Source organism: Beauveria bassiana, assembly GCF_000280675.1.
Source record: "Beauveria bassiana ARSEF 2860 unplaced genomic scaffold BBA_S00065, whole genome shotgun sequence".
Lineage (NCBI taxonomy): Eukaryota > Fungi > Ascomycota > Sordariomycetes > Hypocreales > Cordycipitaceae > Beauveria > Beauveria bassiana.
Genome location: NW_007930900.1, coordinates 37508 through 58376, shown reverse-complemented (window position 1 = coordinate 58376; position 20869 = coordinate 37508). Strand labels below are relative to the sequence as shown.

General features: G+C 48.3%; 6 protein-coding genes across 6 annotated transcripts; 3 read left to right on the top strand and 3 right to left on the bottom strand.

Moving 5' to 3' along the window:
• Positions 1–1247: 1247 nt before the first annotated feature.
• On the top strand, positions 1248–3825 carry BBA_09749 (transport protein yif1; the record flags this gene model as incomplete). Its single annotated transcript, XM_008604846.1, has 7 exons — positions 1248–1520; positions 1577–1778; positions 1833–2158; positions 2209–2348; positions 2920–3127; positions 3201–3280; positions 3360–3825. The coding sequence occupies 7 exons, from the start codon at positions 1248–1250 to the stop codon at positions 3823–3825; spliced, it is 1695 nt and encodes a 564-aa protein (XP_008603068.1).
• A 305-nt stretch (positions 3826–4130) lies between these two features.
• BBA_09748 (uncharacterized protein) lies at positions 4131–5146 on the bottom strand (the record flags this gene model as incomplete). The annotated part of the gene is made up of 2 exons (XM_008604845.1): positions 4131–4956; positions 5094–5146. The coding sequence occupies 2 exons, from the start codon at positions 5144–5146 to the stop codon at positions 4131–4133; spliced, it is 879 nt and encodes a 292-aa protein (XP_008603067.1).
• A 796-nt stretch (positions 5147–5942) lies between these two features.
• BBA_09747 (stress responsive A/B Barrel domain-containing protein) lies at positions 5943–6353 on the top strand (the record flags this gene model as incomplete). The annotated part of the gene is made up of 2 exons (XM_008604844.1): positions 5943–6047; positions 6120–6353. 2 exons carry the CDS (start codon positions 5943–5945, stop codon positions 6351–6353), a joined length of 339 nt encoding a protein of 112 aa, XP_008603066.1.
• A 191-nt stretch (positions 6354–6544) lies between these two features.
• On the bottom strand, positions 6545–8574 carry BBA_09746 (major facilitator superfamily transporter; the record flags this gene model as incomplete). Its single annotated transcript, XM_008604843.1, has 6 exons — positions 6545–7310; positions 7373–7714; positions 7763–7969; positions 8083–8146; positions 8206–8339; positions 8390–8574. 6 exons carry the CDS (start codon positions 8572–8574, stop codon positions 6545–6547), a joined length of 1698 nt encoding a protein of 565 aa, XP_008603065.1.
• A 2337-nt stretch (positions 8575–10911) lies between these two features.
• Positions 10912–18559, top strand: BBA_09745 (polyketide synthase; the record flags this gene model as incomplete). The annotated part of the gene is made up of 10 exons (XM_008604842.1): positions 10912–11082; positions 11133–11189; positions 11242–11329; positions 11390–11455; positions 11507–11709; positions 11755–11995; positions 12048–12397; positions 12451–12537; positions 12592–16996; positions 17046–18559. 10 exons carry the CDS (start codon positions 10912–10914, stop codon positions 18557–18559), a joined length of 7182 nt encoding a protein of 2393 aa, XP_008603064.1.
• Positions 18560–18964: 405 nt separating this feature from the next.
• BBA_09744 (O-methyltransferase-like protein) lies at positions 18965–20740 on the bottom strand (the record flags this gene model as incomplete). The annotated part of the gene is made up of 5 exons (XM_008604841.1): positions 18965–19081; positions 19147–19412; positions 19475–20146; positions 20202–20247; positions 20303–20740. 5 exons carry the CDS (start codon positions 20738–20740, stop codon positions 18965–18967), a joined length of 1539 nt encoding a protein of 512 aa, XP_008603063.1.
• Positions 20741–20869: the final 129 nt, after the last annotated feature.

The following is a 20869-nucleotide window of genomic DNA, read 5'->3' as shown; positions in this document are numbered from 1 at the left end:
CTCCCGGGAAAGTCTGGCCCGTATCACGTGCCAAGTACCTGGAAGATAGGTAGCATGCGAGGTACCTAGGTAGGTATCCCAACTGCTTGCGAGCCACCTATTTTCGGGCATGAGCTGATTATTGCTAGCCAAGTGGCGTGTCGAGTGGCGAACAGAAGCTCTCAACAGACAAGAAACTTCAGTAAGATTTTGTCAGTTACCAGCGCCACGATTGTGGTGGGCTGCTTGGTTGTGCATGATCGATACTTACTTAGGTACCTACACGTGCCACGCACCCACCTCTCCAAGGAGGGTGCTGTATAGCTAGGCGGCCCACATACCTTCCGGCCCACCTTCTTTTAAGTAAAATATTAAATCTATCTTTAATACTATTATTTAATCTATATATATAATAATTCTTTTATAAAAATTTTTAAATTTTTATTAAGAGCTTTTAAAAATAGTATTTTTTATAAAATAAATATAAAAATATAAAAATATACTAGTTTTTTATAGTTTATAAATCTAATATAAATTTATATTTAATATATAAGATATAATTAAATTCTTAAAGTAACTTAATATCTTAACTTTAAAAGGATTAAGTTAATACTTAAGACTTTTCTAGAAATCTTTAAAAAAAGTATTTTTAGTTAATAAAAAAAGAAGAAAAAAGTAATTATTATTTTTAATATATTCTAAAATATATAATATAATAAAAGTAAAAGTTTTTAAGTAAAGATATATAAGTTACTATAAAATATTTTTTTTTAATATTTTATTATTAAGAATTAAATTTATAATAATTAAAAAAGTCTTAAATTTTTATAAAGTTATATTTAATTCTAAAAAAGTATTATTTTTAAAGATTTTTAATAAGAATTTAGAGAATATTATAAAAGAATTATTATATATAAAAACTAAATAATAATATTTAAGATAGATTTAATATCTTACTTAAAAGGAGGTGGGCTGTAAGGTATGTGGGCCGCATGGTTGTGCAGCACCCTCCTTCGAGAGGTGGGTGCGTGGCACGTGTAGGAAGGTAGGTACCTCAGTGCGAGCACCCGGAGTGCATAAACTGCCCGCCAGGCTAAGGTATAGGTACCTAGCTTCGTTAGGAAGCACAGCTTCCTGCCATTTCGCCAAAGTGGCCAGCTCAACCACATGTCCTGCGCGCCCGCCTTTGGCCACAATCGCATCCGTTTCTCGTCTCTCATTCCGTTCCGCCAACTCCAACCGCATGCTGCAGGCAACTCATTCTTACCATGCAGAGAGCCAACTATGGGCAGTCGCCTCCCCTGCATCACCCTGTGCCGCAGCACGTATCGACGGTCCCCCAACTCAGATCGCCTCCCCCTCCTCCGGGTTCCGCGCAGTCGCAACAAGGCTATGGCGGCAATCCCTATCAGCAACAGGGCGGCGGCACGGGCAACGTTTTCGGCGCCTATGGCCAGTTCATGAATGATCCCACCGCCCAGGTTGCCGCCCAGTTCGGCCAGACGGCTTTCAAGCACGGCCAAGAATATGTCGAGCAAAACGTCCGCCCTCGTCTGCCCTATATTCCCTGTCCCTCGACGGCTAATTAGCTCTTCAGATCGGTCGCTATGTCAATGTCTCGGCTCTCAAGCATTACTTCAACGTCTCTAACTCCTACGTCATCAATAAACTCTTCCTCGTGCTCTTTCCCTGGCGACACAAGCCATGGGCCCGAAAGCAGGCCACGGCAACCAATGGCCAAGAGGGCTGGTACTTACCCCCACGGGAAGACATCAATAGCCCCGACATGTATATTCCAGGTTGGTGTTGTCCGCACTGTCCTCCTCTCCGAGCATATGTTGATTGAGTTCTAGTCATGGCCATTGTGACCTTCATCCTCCTCTCAACTCTCATTGCCGGACTACGAGGCGATTTCCAACCCGAGCTTCTCGGTTACACTGCAACAAAAGGACTGGTCGTCGTCATCGTCGAAATTATCGCACTGAAGCTCGGATGCTACCTTCTGAGCATCTCCAGCCAGTCTCAGCTTTTCGATTTGATCGCCTACTCCGGCTACAAGTTTGTTGGCATCATTGCCACTATTGCCGTTGCGGAAATTGTCAACGGCGGCAAGGGCACTGGCGGTTGGGTCGGCTGGAGCATTTTCCTCTACACCTTTCTTGCCAACTCTCTTTTCCTCGTGGGTAACACATGCCCTGGGTTGAGAAGTCATCACTAATACGACTGCAGATGCGATCTCTGAAATATGTTCTGCTTCCTGAGAGTGCCGGCAGCAACGGTGGGCCTATGCAAACCGACTCAAGGGCGAAGCGCAACCAGCGAACTCAGTTCCTCTTCTTTTACTCATATATCGTGCAGTTCTTCTTTATGTGGGTATTGACGCGAGCATGAAGGACAAGATGCTTCAAAGACTAGTGCCGATGGGTAGCTCACAGCAAAGAGTTTTAAGCTAAGGGTAGGCGACTGAACTCATAGCTAAGACTTATAGGCTCATGCCTCGAAGGTTCGATACAGCTACACTTAACTAGCAACGACGAGGGAGTAGGGAAAGCATATAGGATATGCATACCAGATGGTGCGAACAGTTCAGTACACTACAGCGATTCGGGCTGACTGTTTACCTGAACCCGAATCTAGAATAATATGTAAGCGAAATGTAATGATGAAAACGCGACACACTCCAAGTTTTGCTCGCTAGATTCATGCGTGAATGCTACGGCTCTGCCTTGACATGGCGGCATTGGGGCAAGAAGTACCGAAGTTGCTGAATTACGAATGCTTCATTCCATTGCAAAATCGTTCGATTACATATTGACACGTATATCGCCGCAGAAAAGCCAACATGCTGATGGAAAGCAATGACAGACAGGCCCCACATGCAGCGCTGGCCATAAGTACGAAGTATGGTCCATGTCTAAGCTACCTACTACATGTTTCTAGACCCTTCATCTCCCTATTTTGCCTCACCCATGAGAAATTCTTGTCGACTCTTTCCCTCGTCCTTCCTGGATCTACTTCAGAAATAAACTTTGACCCGGACTATAGTAGCGCTATGCCTTCTCCAATTGTGGCAGCGACTATACAATCGGCCGGTCTCGGCGTCCTCTGCAGCATCCTGGCGCAGTGCATCACGGCCTATAGGCAAGAGGTAATACAGGCCGTTGCAGAGAACAGAAGCTTGGTCAGATCTTTTTGTTCTTGGTCGTCTAACAGCTTCACAGGAGCCATTCTCGATCGATTGGATCCCGGTGTTTCAATACTTGCTCTTCAACGTGATTAGCACGCCGCCCAACTTTTTATGGTATGTTTATCCGTCAAGTGCCTCTTGTCCTGCACAGATTCGCGCTTAGGAGCTAATGTGGCGTTTACTGTAACGGCAGGCAAGAATTGATCGAAGCCTCTTTCCCCTCGCATCCGAAGCCTGCGGCTCGTTCCAAGAAGACAGACGACAAGCCCGCGCCACCGGCTTTGTCCAAGCGCAACACAGCCATCAAGTTCCTCCTGGACCAAACCGTCGGCGCCGCCGTCAACACGCTGCTGTTCAGCACCTTTACGCGATCCCTCCGCATGGCAAGCGCTCATGCGCCGCGCGTTACCAACGTATATAAGGCCGTCAGCTACTGGGTCAGCCCGGGCGCTGTCGACTTCTCCCTCGTCGACTTTCAGGTCGTGTGGGCAGAGGCCAAGGAGGAATTTTGGCCCCTAGTCGCGGCGGGCTACAAGCTTTGGCCGGTTGTTTCGCTCGTCAACTTTACACTGGTCAGGTCTGTGCAGGGACGGAACTTGGTCGGCGCGCTGGCTGGGCTTGTCTGGGGCATTTATATATGTTTGTTTTCCGCAAATTGAGTTGATGCTTTCCGTGTCACATTGTTCAGGCCTCATTGTGGCTAAGACCACCAATTCGTTTCAATCATGTCGCATCCTGTGACTGACAGGAAATTATAGCACGTGCAACGACGTCATCAATATGATTTTGATCAATACCGCTAACTTGCTCGCTACTTGTATCGCTAGGCCGAGTGCAGTAACAAATACTATCATCATCTAATCTGCGTAATTGGAAAATACCCATCTTTTCTTCCTGCAGAACATGGCTCAGTGTCTCGAAATTTCCCTCTTGCTGTGCAAATATTGTATGCGGCATCACGACTCTAAATTCGCGCTGTTTCTGTTGTTACATGGATTCCATCCCGTGTCAGAAAAGGGCTCTGGGTGATGGGATGGAGAATGGACCCATGAATGAAATCTGTGGCTTCCGGCGATAAGATGTGGTGCACGACCGTTCCATCGGAGCTTCTGGAATCCTCGTGGGATTCTTCTTCGCCTAGTAGAAAGGTAATTCCATTCCAGGTGGGTGGTTGGAACCAGTCTATCTCTGGGACGCTTAGACCAATTTCAAGCTTCCTGAACAACTCTGTAGCAAAATCGTACCAGTGGAGAAGCCATGCTCGCATTGTCCACATGAAGTCTTGTGTATTATCCGGTCGCAGCATGTCACTGGCAAAATTGAAAATCGTAGCTGCCAGCCATCTGCATGGCATAGGTAGACCCGAAAGACCTTGTACGGCGCAAGCCCAGAGCCTCGCATCTTTGTATATGCGGTGACCATTTGCCTCGCACTCCTCGAGAGCGTCGAACAAGTTGAGCTCACGCTGAAGGGAGATGCAGGGCTGTAGCGCCACAGCACCCTGAAATGTTCTGAAACGACATAATCGAAGGCCCGAGCTCGATCTACTTTCCATCAATATTCCATCGATTGAGGTGAAGGTTGGATCCGTCCACGGCACTTCTTCTAAGATATCGTCGTTGAGCTCTTGTGGGAACAGAGGGTTACTTGGACTGCTTTCTTGGGGGCCGGCCGCTTGATCGCTCTCTTGAGAGATATCTGGAGAGGCGTTTGCGGGAGAAACTCGACTCCGGTTCCCATGCTCAGCAAGTAGATTTGCCAGGTCCTTGATAGCCTCCTCCAGAACACCACTATCATTTGTCATGCGAGCACGTGTGTCCTCCGAACGCTGCTAGACCGCCACAGGGGACTTGTGGTAGAAGACGACGGCGCATTCGCCACAAAAGGGTTGTGCGGCTGGATATTTGAACAGTATTGCATGATATACCCTATGCAGAGGACAGAAATACTAGGTGGTCCCGCGGTCTGAAGCAGCTTCATGGTCAACGACCTGCCACTGGCCAAAGGGCAGAGAATAGCATCGTCCGCTGCAAAACATGGCGTTGAAATTACAGGGAGTAGAGAAATGTTTGAGTTGATAAGAATTGAAGTCAGAAGAAAATAAAAGAGAGCTTGATTCTGATAGCGAGGGAATACGAAGACGATGCAAGCTCCAAAAATGATGATCCTTGGACTGGCGGAGAACTGGTCCCGCCCCGCCAGGCTCACAGATCTCGCCTCGAACGCTCTTGGCTTCCGACTCCCGACCAGCCAGCCCAGTTCCGCTATTGGTTTTCCGTAGAACTCGGGAATTTTGTTCCAGCGTCCAGTTCTGATTCCTTTGAAGCCACCCGCACCTGGCCATCTCCTTCCTGGCTGTAACACACATTGCGCATCTTTTTACGATGAGACGGCAGCACGACATTTGATTGATTACTGTTCGGACGGACGGCATTCTAGCTCAGAAGAAGGCTTCATTGCGATTACCTCACAGGTGCCGCTATCGCGGTCCTGCACCACCAGTTCCTCTTGAATGGAACCGTGGAGGCGGGGTAGGCGGAAACGTCGGAATGTGGCCGGGTGCCCCTCCAATGGCATCCGACTCAAGCCGTCGTGGCAAGCAAGCAGCGCTTGCCTCCGGCAATCACGCTTCCGAGGCTACACTCACCTGCGACCACTGAACCTGCAATCAGGTTGGTTTTTTTGTTTTATAAATAAACTGGCAAAGAGCTCTCATCCTGCGTTGATCGCCAATACACATCTACACTTTGACTGTAACCAGCCCACCAACGACATAATGGCCGACCATGTTCACCGAGTTACCATGTTCAAACTGCCCAAACCGGAGGATGTCGACGCAATGATTGAGCAGTATAAAATTCTCGAGGCCACCCAGTCCAAGGTTCGTGAGGGAAACATATGGATCTGTCTTTGCAGTCATGGCAAACATGCTGACGACGAAAATTGTGTTCAGGACGGAAGGCCATACTTGCAATCGGTTGTTATCGGCAAGCCCGAGGCCGACCCTCGCGCTCAAGGTTTCACCTTAGTTGCCAAGACTGAGTTCGCCAGCGTTGATGATATGAAATACTACGATGAGGAGTGCCCCGCCCACAAGAAGCTCAAGGGAGTCGCCAAAAGTCTCACGATAGAGGGTGTGGTAAGCGTCTTTTTCAAGCCCACCATGACCAGTGGCATCTCGCAATAAACAGCTTATGAGCCATGGTATCAATTTGGGGGACGAATACAACTATTTTGAAGACTTCTGTCCTTTCGACCTCCTCGACCTCTGTACAGACTGCTGTCTCTGTTGTCGCATGTTTTCCGACGCTTTTTCTTGGGCCTTGTTCCTCTTCTTGACAACGCCAACCATCGCCAGTTAGCTAGGTTCGACTTAGCTTAAGCAGTCTGCCGCATTCTCGTAATTTTATCAAGCTCTGTTGTCGAATCGCCGTTTCTGTTGGACGATTGTTGCTTTTTTGGCAACGATGTCAAAATTTCCAGTGATGGCGGATGTCTCTCGAGGGTGAAGAGTGAGGCTGCTACCATGACTGCGCAATTGACGATCATAACTCTTGTCTCTTCTGTAAATGCACCAGAATAAGCGGACCTCACATATTCTTGCTTGTCCGTAGGAAATTGTAGGCCTGAAATTGGCGACCTGTGAATTTGTGCCAGCTGTTCCGGTGAAAGCTGTGACCGCAATGATCCATTCACATGAGCGTTGAATACCACGGTACAAACCGATATTCCAACGCAGCCGCCAAGCACCCTAGCTTGGGCCACAGCTCCCTGGGCAGCTGCTCTAATTCTCTGCTCGGGGGCTATCAAGTTCGTCATGATAGTTGCTGCTGAAAAGCAAAGGCCAACACCCAGTCCAAATGCAATTTGAAAGACGTACTGCGTGGCTCGAATTGTGGACGGAATAATTGACATGAGCGTCACACCAAAAAGCTGAAGGCACGCCGCTGCAACAATAGTATAGGCAGTATTATTTTTCTTGCTCGAGATAGCGCCGCCCAGGAAAGAACCTGTTGCACATGCCCCAAGCATGGGTAGGAGGTGAACGCTAGCCATCAGGACTGATTGCCGATCAACGATTTGAAGTTTCTCTGGGATAGTGATTGCCAAGGATATATATGGAAATCCGGTCAGCACAGTAACGCTAGAGTGCCAGGGGCCGTCAGTTATTTAGACTTTATACCCGAGAGGCTGTGGGTAACTTACAGCAACCCGGCGGCATATACTCGCCTCTGCATCAGTCTAATGGGGAATATTGGTTCAATTTCACTGAACGTCTTAGATTCCAATAGAATCTGCCACGCAATGAATAACAGCCAACATAACACCGAGATTGTAATTGCGATGATAATCTCTGGGCTATTCCAGGCATAAGTTTGCGATCCAGCTTGCTGAATTGCAAATACCAGGAGGCCGGAGCTGCATAGCAGTGTGATGCTGCCAATGAAATCAATTTTTGTAAAAGCTTTCCAAGACAACATACTAGCAGCGCTTTCAGGTGGCCAGAAATTTGTAATGGCGAGCATCGCAATCAATCCGAAGGGGATACTGGTGTTTGTCAGCGTTGTTTTGAAGTTGAGCGACATTACAACTTACTTCATATTGAAGAGCCACCGCCAGTCTGAAAATTGAACTATGACGCCACCGATTATTGGTCCTAATACAAACGCGATAGTCAAAGTAGCTCCAATCATGGCTCCAATCAAACTCGGCCTATGCGACGGGCCAACCTCGACCAAGCCGATCTGTGTCAGGCTGTAAAGCCCGGAGGCGCCAATGCCTTGAAATCCGCGGCATATTATTCTAAGTACATGTCAGTAATTTTTAATGATGTATTGTTGGTCGTCCGCGCATACAAGGCTACCATACTCCTGCTGGAGGCGCACCCAAGAGAAAATGCTGTGAAGAGCACCCACGACAGCACGAGCATATTTCTCCGGCCGTATATGTCGCTCAACTTGGAAATTACAATAGCAAACCCTTGAAAGACGGTCAGAAGTTTATCTCTGAGAGATATGTTGCGCTTTATTCCCACTTACCCATATAAGTCAAGAGATACGCCAGCACGATCCATGGTGCATTTCCGAAATCTTGTAGTTCACGCGAGATGGCGACTAATGAAGTAGCAGCAATCGAAGTATCCAGACTAGAGAACAAAAGGCCTGAAAGGAGACTATTGACTATAGGTTAGCCCCATCCACCTCTCAAGACGTTGCGACATACCATGTAACCAGGACGCCCTGGCTAAGCCGACCAGTGGTGTTCTTTGCGACGACGGTTTCTTCTGGCTTTGTCAAGGGGTGCTCATCGCTTCGTCTTCCATCCTCTATTGTGTTATTGTTTTGGCATAGAGAGGGGTTCGGGTACGTCAACGAAAGCCGGAAGGCATTGTCTATCGCGTTTGGCATGTTAACGCGTGTGCAAGCAAGGCCCGCAGCAAACGGAATGGCCTTAGTGATGCGGTTGACAAAGAAGAAGCAATTTTTTTCTGTAGGCAATACAACTATCAAGACGACGGTAGAGGTATACTCTCAAAGACATGGACATCGGTGCTGCTCGTTGATGAGGAAGGAGCGCCAGCCAACAGTCCGGTGAGATTTTGCCAGAAGATATGCTCCCAGTCCAGCTCCATTTCAACCACTCGAGTAAGTCTTGTCGGGCGCACTGGGCTTTCATCTGTTGTACCAATACTAGCCTTTCAAAACCTACACGTTTCGTGTCCTCTCCGTGTCGCATGGTGGGCTAAGCTGCAACACTCGCTCTGCAGGCGAGTCTGGGTCAGCAGCCACATCCTACATTCGCCTTTGTTCGACGGAACAACTTCTTCGTCACCTCAAGGCAATCACTCCAATCATTGTAGTATAATGTCGAATACAAGGCGACTCTTACAGCGGCGCACTCAGAACGTGCGTATGACTCCACGGGCAACAAGTAGCCGTTTTGTGAATATTATGCCCTGTTCGCAAGGTTTTACGGTTTCAAGTATAGCGCAACCATTGTTCCGCTCACGGCTCACATTCATGGAGCATGTGCAATGTTCCCATCGCTTATTTACTGCCGGGTAGTACAGCTGCCATGGCAAGGTGAATAGGTCGCTTGCGGAAAGCCTTGTCTGACTAGATCCTCGATCTAAAACGATGTAGCTGATGTTGCACTCAAGGTAACAAGTTGGTCTTTCTGGGTAGAGCGTACCCATTGGGAAACTCGAAATGCACCTACCCGTACGTGCGGTACTATGTCTTTTCCTCATTGGACCCTGCTTTATTCTGTGGTCTCTGTCTCACAACATGTTTGCATTTTTTTTTTATGATTTGACGAATAAGAAGTGTCATTCGTTGCCACGAAAATGTTTGCAATGAAATGTTGTACGCCGTACGAATGGTCACAGCCTTGAGCCTCCCTACTGGCCTCCTGCTTCCTCAGCATCGGCCTTGTCTCGCACGCAACACTTACAAGAGCGAAATAAACCTTCTGAAACCACATTAATAAGATGGGTTTGACGTAATATCAAGAGTCGCGCTTGACGCTTTTGTGCTCCGAAACCTGCTTGTCTGTCCACTGCGCCATGTAAGCTGTAGCCGGCACTAGCCACAGAACACGGAGCCGGCTCATCGGAAATCCACTCTCGATCACATTCCATCCGCACATCGTCCGTCCCGTGTTGCTCCAGCTCTCAGACCGTGCTTCGATCAGTGTAGTCAAAGTCGCTGGTCATTTGACAAGTTTCAAGTTGCAGGCCTCAGGAAGTGGGCAAATCTCCATTTTTTGTTTTGTTTGCTACTCAGTTACATTGGAATTTACCTAAATCTTCGTGGGTCAGAAGGACCCAAACTCCAGGTTAAGATTTACCATCTAAGGGGAATGTTGCGAGGGTCAATGCCGTGAGGTTGTTCTGCGCCAACTGCAACATACACCGGGCGCGCCCGTGATTCGATCCAAAATCTCGGTATAAATCGATCAACACTTTGCCATGACGTGTTCATTTCTTTTGGTGTACCAATCACGCTATACGACCAAAATTACCGACAGTATTCGATTTGTCCCTTCGTACATCTCCTTACCTACGACGCCCGCACTCTTCGCCATTATCACACTCTCCTGCACTTGATTGAGCACTCATTTAGTCGTGTCTAGTCTAGCCGGTTCGTTGTTAGTTTCCTTGGATCTTCTTACAACCCCGTCAGAGGAGTAGTATTTAACACCTGTCGAGGTACCCTGCAAAACGCCCGTCTGTAGCAAGCCTCTATTGGATCCTGTAACTTTGCGACTCCCAAACAAGCAATTAATGCATAGCTGACGGATCTTTTGTGAACTTGCCAAAAATTCCGAGTAGCCGTCCAATCAACAGCTTTCTCATGCATGCACTCTTGCATGAGCCCCGGTCTAGGTCTAGCTACACCTCTGTTTTCTGCAGTTTCATTATCAAGCAGCCGCCGACAACTCTTGGCTACAAACATACGCCTCCGCCAAAGCAACAACAAACATCTTCACCTTTGCAGACAACAAATCCCACGGAGTGCTCAAGAATTGCTTGCGGGCGCTACCATTGTTTGCGTGACTGAGAGCTGCTAGCGGGCGCTTTCTTTGTTGGGTATTCGAGCGAGTTATAAGTGAATGAAAATCCGCAAGTAGAAGGGTGAAAAAAAGAAGGTTCGTTTCAAATCATTTAGTTTCGAACTTTCGGCTGCCTCTCTTCACTTGTCACTTGATCTTTGGTTCCGTGCTGTGGCCTCACACCCTTGAAAATGGACGATATTGCAATTATAGGTCTCGGTCTTCGATTTCCTGGCGACGCATCATCCCCGGAAGCATTATGGGAAACACTCGAACGCGGAGAGTCTCAGTGGTCGGAAATCCCCCGGGACAGACTAAACATCAATGGTTATTACCACCCCAGCGGTGATCGCGAAGGATCTGTAAGTGGGCTGGCTCTTCCTTTCGGCGGGCTGCGCTAACAGACTGTCAGATTTCCTTCAAAGGGGGTCATTTCCTCAAGGGAAATGTCGCAGAGTTCGATGCTCCAGTAGGCCAAGTCTTCTTTCAGGGTCTTTCCTTGGCTGACTCGGACATTCCAGTTCTTCGCTATTACCGCCGCCGAGGCAAACGCGGTTGATCCTCAGCAACGCTTGCTTCTGGAAGTCTGCTACGAAGCTCTTGAAAATGGTACAAATGGCTTGTTCTTTTTCTGACACGTTTGCTAATCAAGTCATCTTGCTCGTTCAGCCGGATGTACTAAAGACGATATCGACGGTACCGATACCGCTGTTTATGTCGGCTCTTTTGTCAAGGGTACGAGTCTTTTGCCAATGCTTCCGCTATCAGGTTCTAACATCGGTCCAGATTATGAGCAAATTTGCTTGCGTGATCCAGATTGGCAGCCAAAATATGCCGCAACGGGGAATGGCATTGCCATCATGGCAAACCGCATCTCTTATTACTTCAATCTTCATGGTCCAAGCATGACGCTTGACACAGGCTGCAGCGGCAGTCTCGTGTCTATTCATTTAGCGGCGCAAAGTCTACGTTCCGGTGAAACATCTTTGGTAAGTTCTACCCTTCCTCATGCACTCATTCCGCTAATCTTTTAGGCCATTGCTGCCGGGGCTGGAATGATTCTGACACCAAATACGATCATGCCGATGACAGCACTAAACTTCCTCAGCCCAGATGGCAAGTGCTTTACATTCGACGCTCGGGCAAATGGCTATGGTCGAGGCGAAGGTGTTGGTGTAGTAATCTTGAAACGCATGTCTGATGCTATCAGAGACAATGACCCCATCCGGGCTGTGATTCGCGGGACTCGGGTGAATCAAGACGGGCGAACTACCGGTGAGCCTGCATAACATCGTATGCGCAGACTTGTATACTAATCATGGTGTAGGCATTACTCTTCCCAGTAAAGAGGCCCAAGTTTTGAATATCAAAGCCGTTTACAAGGCTGCTGGCCTTTCCTTCTCCGATACGGCTTACGTCGAATGCCATGGGACTGGCACACAAGCAGGCGACTGGCGCGAGTTAAAGGCCATCTCCGAAACGCTTGGAGCAGCTCGCACTCCAGAAAATCCGATATTCGTGGGGTCCATCAAGCCCAATATTGGACATCTCGAAGGAGCCGCCGGTGTTGCTGGCTTAATCAAGGCCGTGCTAATGCTGGAGCGGGAGCAGTTCCCCCCACATATCAATTTCGAGACTCCAAATCCTGACATCGATTTTGAGGAATGGAAGGTTCAGGTAATGAATGTTGTAAATCCTTGCTGCTACTTACAGCTGACACAGTTTTTTAGGTGTCGCGCGTTGCGCAGCCCTGGCCGTCTAGTCTGAAGAAGCGAGTGAGCGTCAATTGCTTCGGTTTTGGGGGAACCAACGCGCATGTATGTGTCACTTCTCTAAATATGTGTATCAATGATAACCAGAAATTTCTCTAGGTGATTATGGATGGGGCCGCCGAGTATTTGGCGGCGCGGCAGTATTCTGCACGTCACAACTCGACGAGTCGTAAAGTCAATGGCTCGTCCTTGTCCTTGGGGAATGGATCTTCTCACCCAGAGCACGAGGGCACGGATCCAGTCAACTGGCAAATTTTCTGTTTGTCTTCCAACGAGCGCTCTGGAATCCAAAGATTGGTGTCTCAGCATGCATCGATGCTTAGCAACTCGACGACTGTTACGAATGACTGTTTGTCAAGCTATGCTTACACAATGGGATGCCGTCGGTCACAATTTGAGTGGAAAGCGTTTTTTGTCTCCAATTCAGTTTCGAACTTGGCTGAGCAGATGAACCGGGCCGAGTACACAGCAACTCGTTCTTCCAAGCATTCATCTCCAAGGCTTTGTTTCCTTTTCTGCGGCCAAGGATCACAGTGGGCTCGCATGGGCTTGGATCTGAGATGTTTTCCGGTCTTTTGGAATAGCATCAACTCTGCCAGCTGGTACCTGAAGACGATTTTGGCATCTCCATTCAATTTGATTGAGGAACTTTGCAAAGATGCTGCGGACTCTGCTCTGTCAAGCGCGCACATCTCTCAGCCAGCAACTACAGCAATCCAAATTGCCATCGTTGATTTGCTGCAATCATTGGGAATAGAGCCATCTTTCGTGGTCGGACATTCGTCTGGTGAAATTGCGGCTGCCTTTGCGTGCGGTGCCATTTCTCGTGAAGAAGCATGGGAAGTGGCTTATTATCGTGGCCTTGCGGCATCCATATTGCATAGTGAGCTACCTGGATTTCAAGGTGGTATGATTGCGGTTGCCATGAATCTGAACCAAGCTATATCCTATATCGGTACACTCCCTGAGCCTCTCGAAATCGCTTGCATCAACAGCCCGAACTCGATCACGCTGTCCGGAAAGCGGGCCATGATTGAGCATGCATCCCGTGATCTCACGGCGCAAAACATCCGTCATCGCATCCTTTCAGTTGACATGGCTTACCACTCGACCTATATGAAAAAGGTGGAAGAAAACTATGTCCATAATATCAGCTCCGTCTACCCCTCGGCTGGTCGAAAGGTCGTACGAATGTTCTCATCCGTTTCTGGTGGCGAGATTCAAGGTTCGAGTCTCGACGCCAGCTACTGGGGGAAGAATATGGTATCTCCTGTACAATTCTCATCAGCCATGGAGTCTCTTATGGCTATTCCAGATGACGAACATCCATCTATTTTCATTGAGATGGGCCCTTCGACTGTTCTGCGAACACTGGTTCTGGATACGCTTGCGGCCCGCTCAAAACCTGAGCAATTCTTCAGCGCACTAGAAAAGTCTCGTCAGGGAATGGCTTCTATTCTCAATCTTGTTGGAGAACTATGGGCCGCTAACTATCCAGTCAGCCTCAAAAGCGCTATTTCTCGTCGGGTCCCCCATCCACAGCTCAAGTGCCTCTCTAATTTACCGTCATATCCATGGAATCACACCAAGTCATACTGGCACGAATCTCACCTCAGTCTGGCAAACAGATTTCGAGAATATGGTCGCTTAGACCTTATTGGAGCACCAACTGCCGATTCTGTGTCTTTTGAACCTCGGTGGCGCGGCTTCCTCAGGATTTCCGAGAATCCTTGGATCCAAGATCATCAAGTTCAAAAGACGTTCATCTACCCCGCCGCTGGTATGATTTCCATGGTCTTAGAGGGAGCTAGACAGTTGAAGAGAAGCTTCAAAGATCTCATCGGCTACGAGATACGCGATATGCGCTTCCAAAAAGCCATTATTGTGCCAGACAGTACACATGGTGTCGAAGTAGCGCTGAACATGAGAGCTGAAACCGACGGAGAAGATGGCCGTTTTCCAAACGGCCATTTCACCTTCTCTATTTATTCGAAAGCGTTGGAAAAAGATTGGGAGAAGCATGCAACTGGAAGTTTGCACTTCTGTACTCAATCACAGAATATGAACGCTCTATTTGCGGCTTTCAGCAATAAACAAGATGAAGTCAGCGCTGATTGCACCACCTCGGTCAACCCGAGACAATTATATGAGCATTTGGACACTGTTGGTATCACTTACGGTCCAATGTTTCGTAATATCATGGAAGTTAAAAAAGGGGCAAACTGTTGTGTAAGCAAGATCCGTGTCCCAGACACGAAATCAAAGATGCCGGCCAACTTTGAGCACCCACATCTGCTTCATCCCGCGACATTGGATTCAATGTTTCAGACACTCTTTGCTCTGGATCCTGTACCTAGGATCCCTTACCTGATTCAGAGTATATTTGTATCCGATACCTTGGATTTGAGTGATAGCAGAGAGTTTCTCGGCCATGCTATTGCCAAACCAACGCAGTTCGATGAAGCCGAGGCGCAGATTACGATGAGCTGCACGGATCGGCCGTTGGATCTGGTCATCATCAATGGGCTCCATTTCAGCGGAGAGCTTTTCAATTTGTCATCTGAATCTTCTTTTCTTCCCAGCTATCGAAATCTCACCACAGAGATTGTTTGGCGGGAATACCCCGACACCACTCAATTCAGGTCCTTCAAACATGCGATCTCGCTCCTTTGCCACAAACACTCCGATCTTTCCATACTCCAGATTGGAGGCGCAATTTCCTTCGCTAAATGCACTTTGCTAGCAGCTTCGGAAAATCCTGGCCGGCTACTGCGGCTCGCGAAGTATTCTTATGTCAATCAAAAGCAGCCCAGCCTGCGCTTCAACGAGGTCAAGCTAGCTCCATTCAGTAGCTACATCGAACAGCTGCCAGATCTCTCTTCAATACAATCCCAATATGATCTCGTGTTGATTGAAGGGCAGAGCGATGATGAAGTTGAACAAGCCAAGCGCTTCCTCCGGCCCGGCGGGGTGATGCTTCAATTAGGTGCAGTTGGCAGCATCTCTGAGCAGTCAAAGGAAGGGAAATGTATTTCCGGGTTTGATCTAGGCTGGAACCTGGCAGACCTGCAAGTCGAGTGGTGTGAGCGCACCGGGACTGCGGCCCTTTCCGCCGAGGAGGACGAGAGCATGCCATGGACTATGCGCCAAGTATTCGCTGAGGATACAGAGCAGTATATGCCTCGTCATATTGTTCTTCTGCTTCCTAATGAGATTTCCGAACAGGTCTCTCTCTTTGAGGCTCAATTTCGGCAATATCTTGCAGTCAACTATCCAGCGACTAGTCTCTCAGGTCTACAACTTCAAGATGCAGCATGCGATGGCCCCATTCCAAGCGAAGCCCTCTATATTTCGCTACTTGACTATGTTCCGGAGACAGCTAACGAAGGATTTATCTTCAATTGGAGCGAAGCAGATTTCACGGCCTTTCACTCGCTACAGAGCAGCGCAAAAACAATTGTTTGGATCACAAGAGGAGCTAACATGACACCAACCGCTCCTCGCGTCTCACCTATCATCGGCCTTGCAAGAACGCTCATGTCTGAAGACTCACAAAAGATATTTGCTACGTTTGACTTGAGCCAGGACTCATCACTTTCTCAACCGAAAATCATGGGCATGCTTGTCACCGTCTGTCGCAGAGTAACAGACCCAGCTCTCAGTGACAAGCCTCGCGACGTGGACTTTGCGGAGAAAGACGGAGCGCTGTTTATACCTAGATTACAAACTCTGGGTGATATGAATAAAATCATCGAAAACGGCGATAGCTCCAAAAATGTGGTGGAGAAGATCTTCCGAACAGAGGACAGCAAGACCGGACGCCAAGTGCTGGAGTCACTACTTCACTCCGATATCCCATTATCAAGGCTTGCTTCACCTTCTCATTTCAAACAATCTGAGCTGGGTGAGCTCAATTGTCAAGAGGTTGCCATTTCATTCGAGTCCACCATTCTACATGCTCGCAACGAAGGATCAGAGGGGAGAGGAGTTTGCGAATGGCAAAGCTACGATGTGACAGGCTATGTATCTGCTACAGGAAGCGATATAAGCCATTATCAGATAGGCGACAAGGTGGTCTGTTTGGTTCCTGGAGGCAACGGGCTACGCACAACAGTTCATGCCGATGCTGCGTTGGTAATAGACCACAGGCCTGGATTCGTACCCAGTCACTTCCTGTCCGCATACTATGCGCTTTTCGTCACCGGCAGATTGACTCAAGGCATGAAAGTACTGATCCATGCCGGCGCAAGTGGGTTTGGCCTTGCTGCCGTAGAACTGGCTCTGTTGTCTGGAGCCACCGTATTCGCTACAGTCATGGGTCCGGACACAGACAGGCAAAGGAATATTCTGCAGAAACGTGGGATTGAGCACGATCACATCTTGGATGGCAACTATCATAGTTATCCATCTCTTGTCAGGCTCCTGACGAAAGATCGAGGAGTCGATCTCGTTTACAATCCTACGCATAACGATATGCACCTTTTGGTCGCATGCGTTCGCCGATGTGAGTTGGAAATTCAGCAGAAGCCTCGAGTGTAAACTAACAAACCTAGGTGGTACAATTGTGCATTTTGCCAACTCTGCAGAGCATTCTTCCTCCGTCAGCACTCCGAGCTTTCCCGTGACCATAGTGCGCTTTGATCTAGCCACGTTGCTCAGCGAGGATCTGTTTCCTGCGATAGAGATGATACACTCAGCGAACAAGCTCACTGCGAATACCTCTTTGGAATGGATGGCGGATTCGACTGTCAAGCAGCTATTTGATGTATCTCAGTTGCATGATGCCTTGAGAGCCGTCAGTGAATCGCCATATCTCGGTTCTGTGTCCGTCATCGCGGGCTCGACTCAAGAACACGCAAGCCTCGTTCAGGTTTTGCAACAAAGTCTCCCAAATCCATTGGAAAACTGCATATATGCGGATGCCACTTACGTCTTAGTTGGCGGACTGGGAGGCCTTGGAAGAAGCATCGCGGAGCTCCTGGCAGACAACGGGGCAAAGAATATTGCATTCCTGAGCAGATCTGGGGCTTCTTCCTCGAGTGCCACGCATTTTCTTAGAGGACTTTCTGACAGAGGAGTGACGGTCAAGGCCTTTGCTATTGACATTTGCAACCAAGTCGACCTTCAAGATCTTCTGGTAGGCACCGTCTCCACCGTCATGCCGCCAATTGCTGGCGTGTTTCACTGCGCAGCTGTTATCAAGGATGCCGTGTTCGATAACATGACATATGCAAGCTGGAATTCTGGCTTCAAGCCGAAAGCTCTGGGCGCCTACAATCTAGTTGAAGCAGTGAAAACAACCGGCCAGACTCCATTCTACATATTTTTGTCAAGCTCTGCAGGTGTCATTGGTACCCGCGGACAGGCGAACTATGCCGCTGGTAATGCGTTCCTTGACGCTCTAGCTAAGAACCTTAGTATGCATGGAAAGAGAGCTGTGTCTCTCGATTTGGGGCCTATACTTGGCGCCGGCATGCTGGCAGACGATGAAGTCATTCTCGATGCTCTGCGAGCCAGCGGCTTCTATGGCATTCGCCATGATGATTTCCTGACCATAATCAAGCATGCAATAATCGGAGAGCAGATTCGTGGCAAGCCATTGCCGCCTCAGATTGTTCTCGGTGTCGGCACCGGCGGACTAATGTTACAGAATCAGCCGGCAGACCCGTACTGGTCCCGCACAGCAATGTATTCATTTCTCAACATAGTCGATATGCCGGAGCCAGACTTGAGTGCTCCTACAATGCCAGTCAGCCTAAGCATCAAAGCTAGATTGATGGGCTGTACGGATGCTGAAACCGCCACCAACATCGTGTGCAGTGGTCTTGCCGGCATGCTCGCTAAGTCAATGAACATGGCCACTGAGGAGATCGACCCATCTCGGCCTCCAAGTGCCTACGGAGTCGATTCCCTCGTCGCGGTCGGTGTTCGGAATTGGGTGTTCGGAAATTGTGGGGTAGATATCTCTGTCTTCGAGATATTGAGCGAGTTGACAGTCTTCGACTTGTCCAAGTTGATTGTTCAGAAATGGAAATCCGGGCTTCGTGCAACAGGCCCTAGGGAATAGCTAGTTTCCGATAGTAAAATTTGATCTGTCACCATACAATTTTCGAGACAATGGTGCAAAAAGAGAACCGCATTCGGGGCTGGCAAGGAGAGCAGCGAATTTATTGAAACAAGTAGCAAAAGTGCGTGATCTGGGAATCGAACCCAGGGCTCCCCGAACGTTGCGGATGGCAACGGAGAATTTTACCACTAAACCAATCACGCTGAAAAACTACTTCGCTGGGAGGTTGCTCATTATTCATTACTAATAGACTTGTTATACCTTATGGCCTTGGAAAAAGAAAGCACCTACATCAGAGTTCAAAGGCATAGAGCTCGGACAACGCTGGATTTCGAATTTACTTGGAAAAAGGGATCAATCTCAAGAAAATATCTACTCTATTGAACCTTGTTAACATTGTATGATCTAGTAACTCTCGTCTTTTTCATCCCCGCTCAGATGGCTCCAAGGTGCAGGGTCCTGTTCTGGGTCCCATAGAGCCTCAATAACACTCATGCGGCAGCCTTGTACCCTGGTGACGCCCTGAATATTTCTAGTCAGCCCCGTATTTGCATATCCCTAGGAAAGTTTCCGGATACTAGGCTCACCTGGAATTTGAAGCGTGGATCCGCCGCAGCGAATAATGCCTTGAATTCATTCTCGTCACGTTCCTGAGCGTTCAGCAGAGTAAGCATGATCATGTCCATGCCTCTCATCAGCTTCTCATCCCAAGGATTTTCCATGCCAGGCTGTCGTAGGCAGTGATCGTTGATCACAATTCGCGCGCCAGGCTTCAAGGACGGCACGAGATTCTTGAGAATGCCAGTTGCATATGGCGTTGAGTAGTTATGAATGATCCAGCGGAAAAAATACACTTTTTACACGAAGGAGGTCAGTCAACTAGAGCAAGATAAAATGAATCGAGTTTTGGCTCACCGTCCGCTCCTTTAATGGGTTGCTCTTTGAAAAAATCATGGGCTTGAAGCGTTATTCTGCTGGCGACAGAATCATCTTCTGAAATTGGGCTTGGGGCGCTCTCAACTGTTTTCGGTAGATCTTGGACGATGAACTTCATGTTCTTCCACTTCTTCGCAAGGTCCACGCAAACAAAGCCATGACTACCACCAATATCGACAAGAGTCCCGCTGTTTTTATCAACATCTGAAAGATCGTAATTGTCGACGAAATACCTGACCTCATATCCTTCTCCTCCAGTCAGGCTGGCCATAGCGGCGCCCATTCTTTTTGCGGCTTTCGGATTCTTCCCGAAAGTGACAAACATGGGTTCCATTCCGACAGTGTTGAATGCAAAATTGAAACCAGTTGTTGTCAAAGACGTTGCTTCGGGATGTGCCTCAAGAGACTTCACTACGTTGGCTGCTGCTGGGAAGATGTCTTCCGAGTTGAAGCCAATCCAATTCTGCAGGGCATCATCTTCGGCGAGGCAGCGAGACAATGCAGTATGTGCAATGGCTCCTGGCTTTGGCTCGCAAAATATATGACTTGTCATTGCGTGGCGCAAAACTCGAGCAAGATTTATCGCGTCCAATGACGTCTTGGATTGTAGTTCGGCAAAGGAGATAGTGCCCGAAGTAGGAACAAGAGTGGCTGGCAAGCAATTAGACTATAGACATTTTCTTTAATCGACGCACATAGGACTGACCGATACCATAATGATTAATAATTTGAAGAGTCAATGAGTCCAAGAACTGTGCTTTAGTGTCAGTATCAGTCGCGTGAACCATCCAGTATTGATCAACTCACGCCCCAGACGCCCCATCTCACGCTCTCGCGCGGGCCACGAACGAGACCTGAAAGCTCGCTCGCAGCGAAAATAATCTCATGGCGGCTCTTTTGAATATCGTCTGGGAGCTTTGGAAAATCTTTGGGGGCATCTGCGTCAAACGACGGAGTTGGGATACCATGGCTTCTGCAGTAGCTTTCAAGCTTATTGGATTCTGCACTGATAATTTTTGCAAGACTAATCATGCGAGAATCGGCTGACATATCTGGCTTCATTTGAGTTGAAACTCTGCTCTCGAGGTCTTGCTCTTTGGCGCCTACCCGACTCTCGGTCTCCCGTTTTGACTTGAGTTGTGCGATTCCAGAAAAAGATCGCCGATTGAGCTTCTTCTCCTCCGTCGCAGCTGACCGAGATGGTCCAGCACTTGAGCCCTGAATCCAAGACTTGAACTTTCCCATTTTCGGCGGATACAGTGGTAAAGTGTCTCCTTTGAAATGTCGGAATTATGGTTCTGACCGAGGTTAGCAGCCGAGGCGAGGACGTCAATGTAATTGCAACGTAAGGTGAAGACAGCTTAAATTGGACGA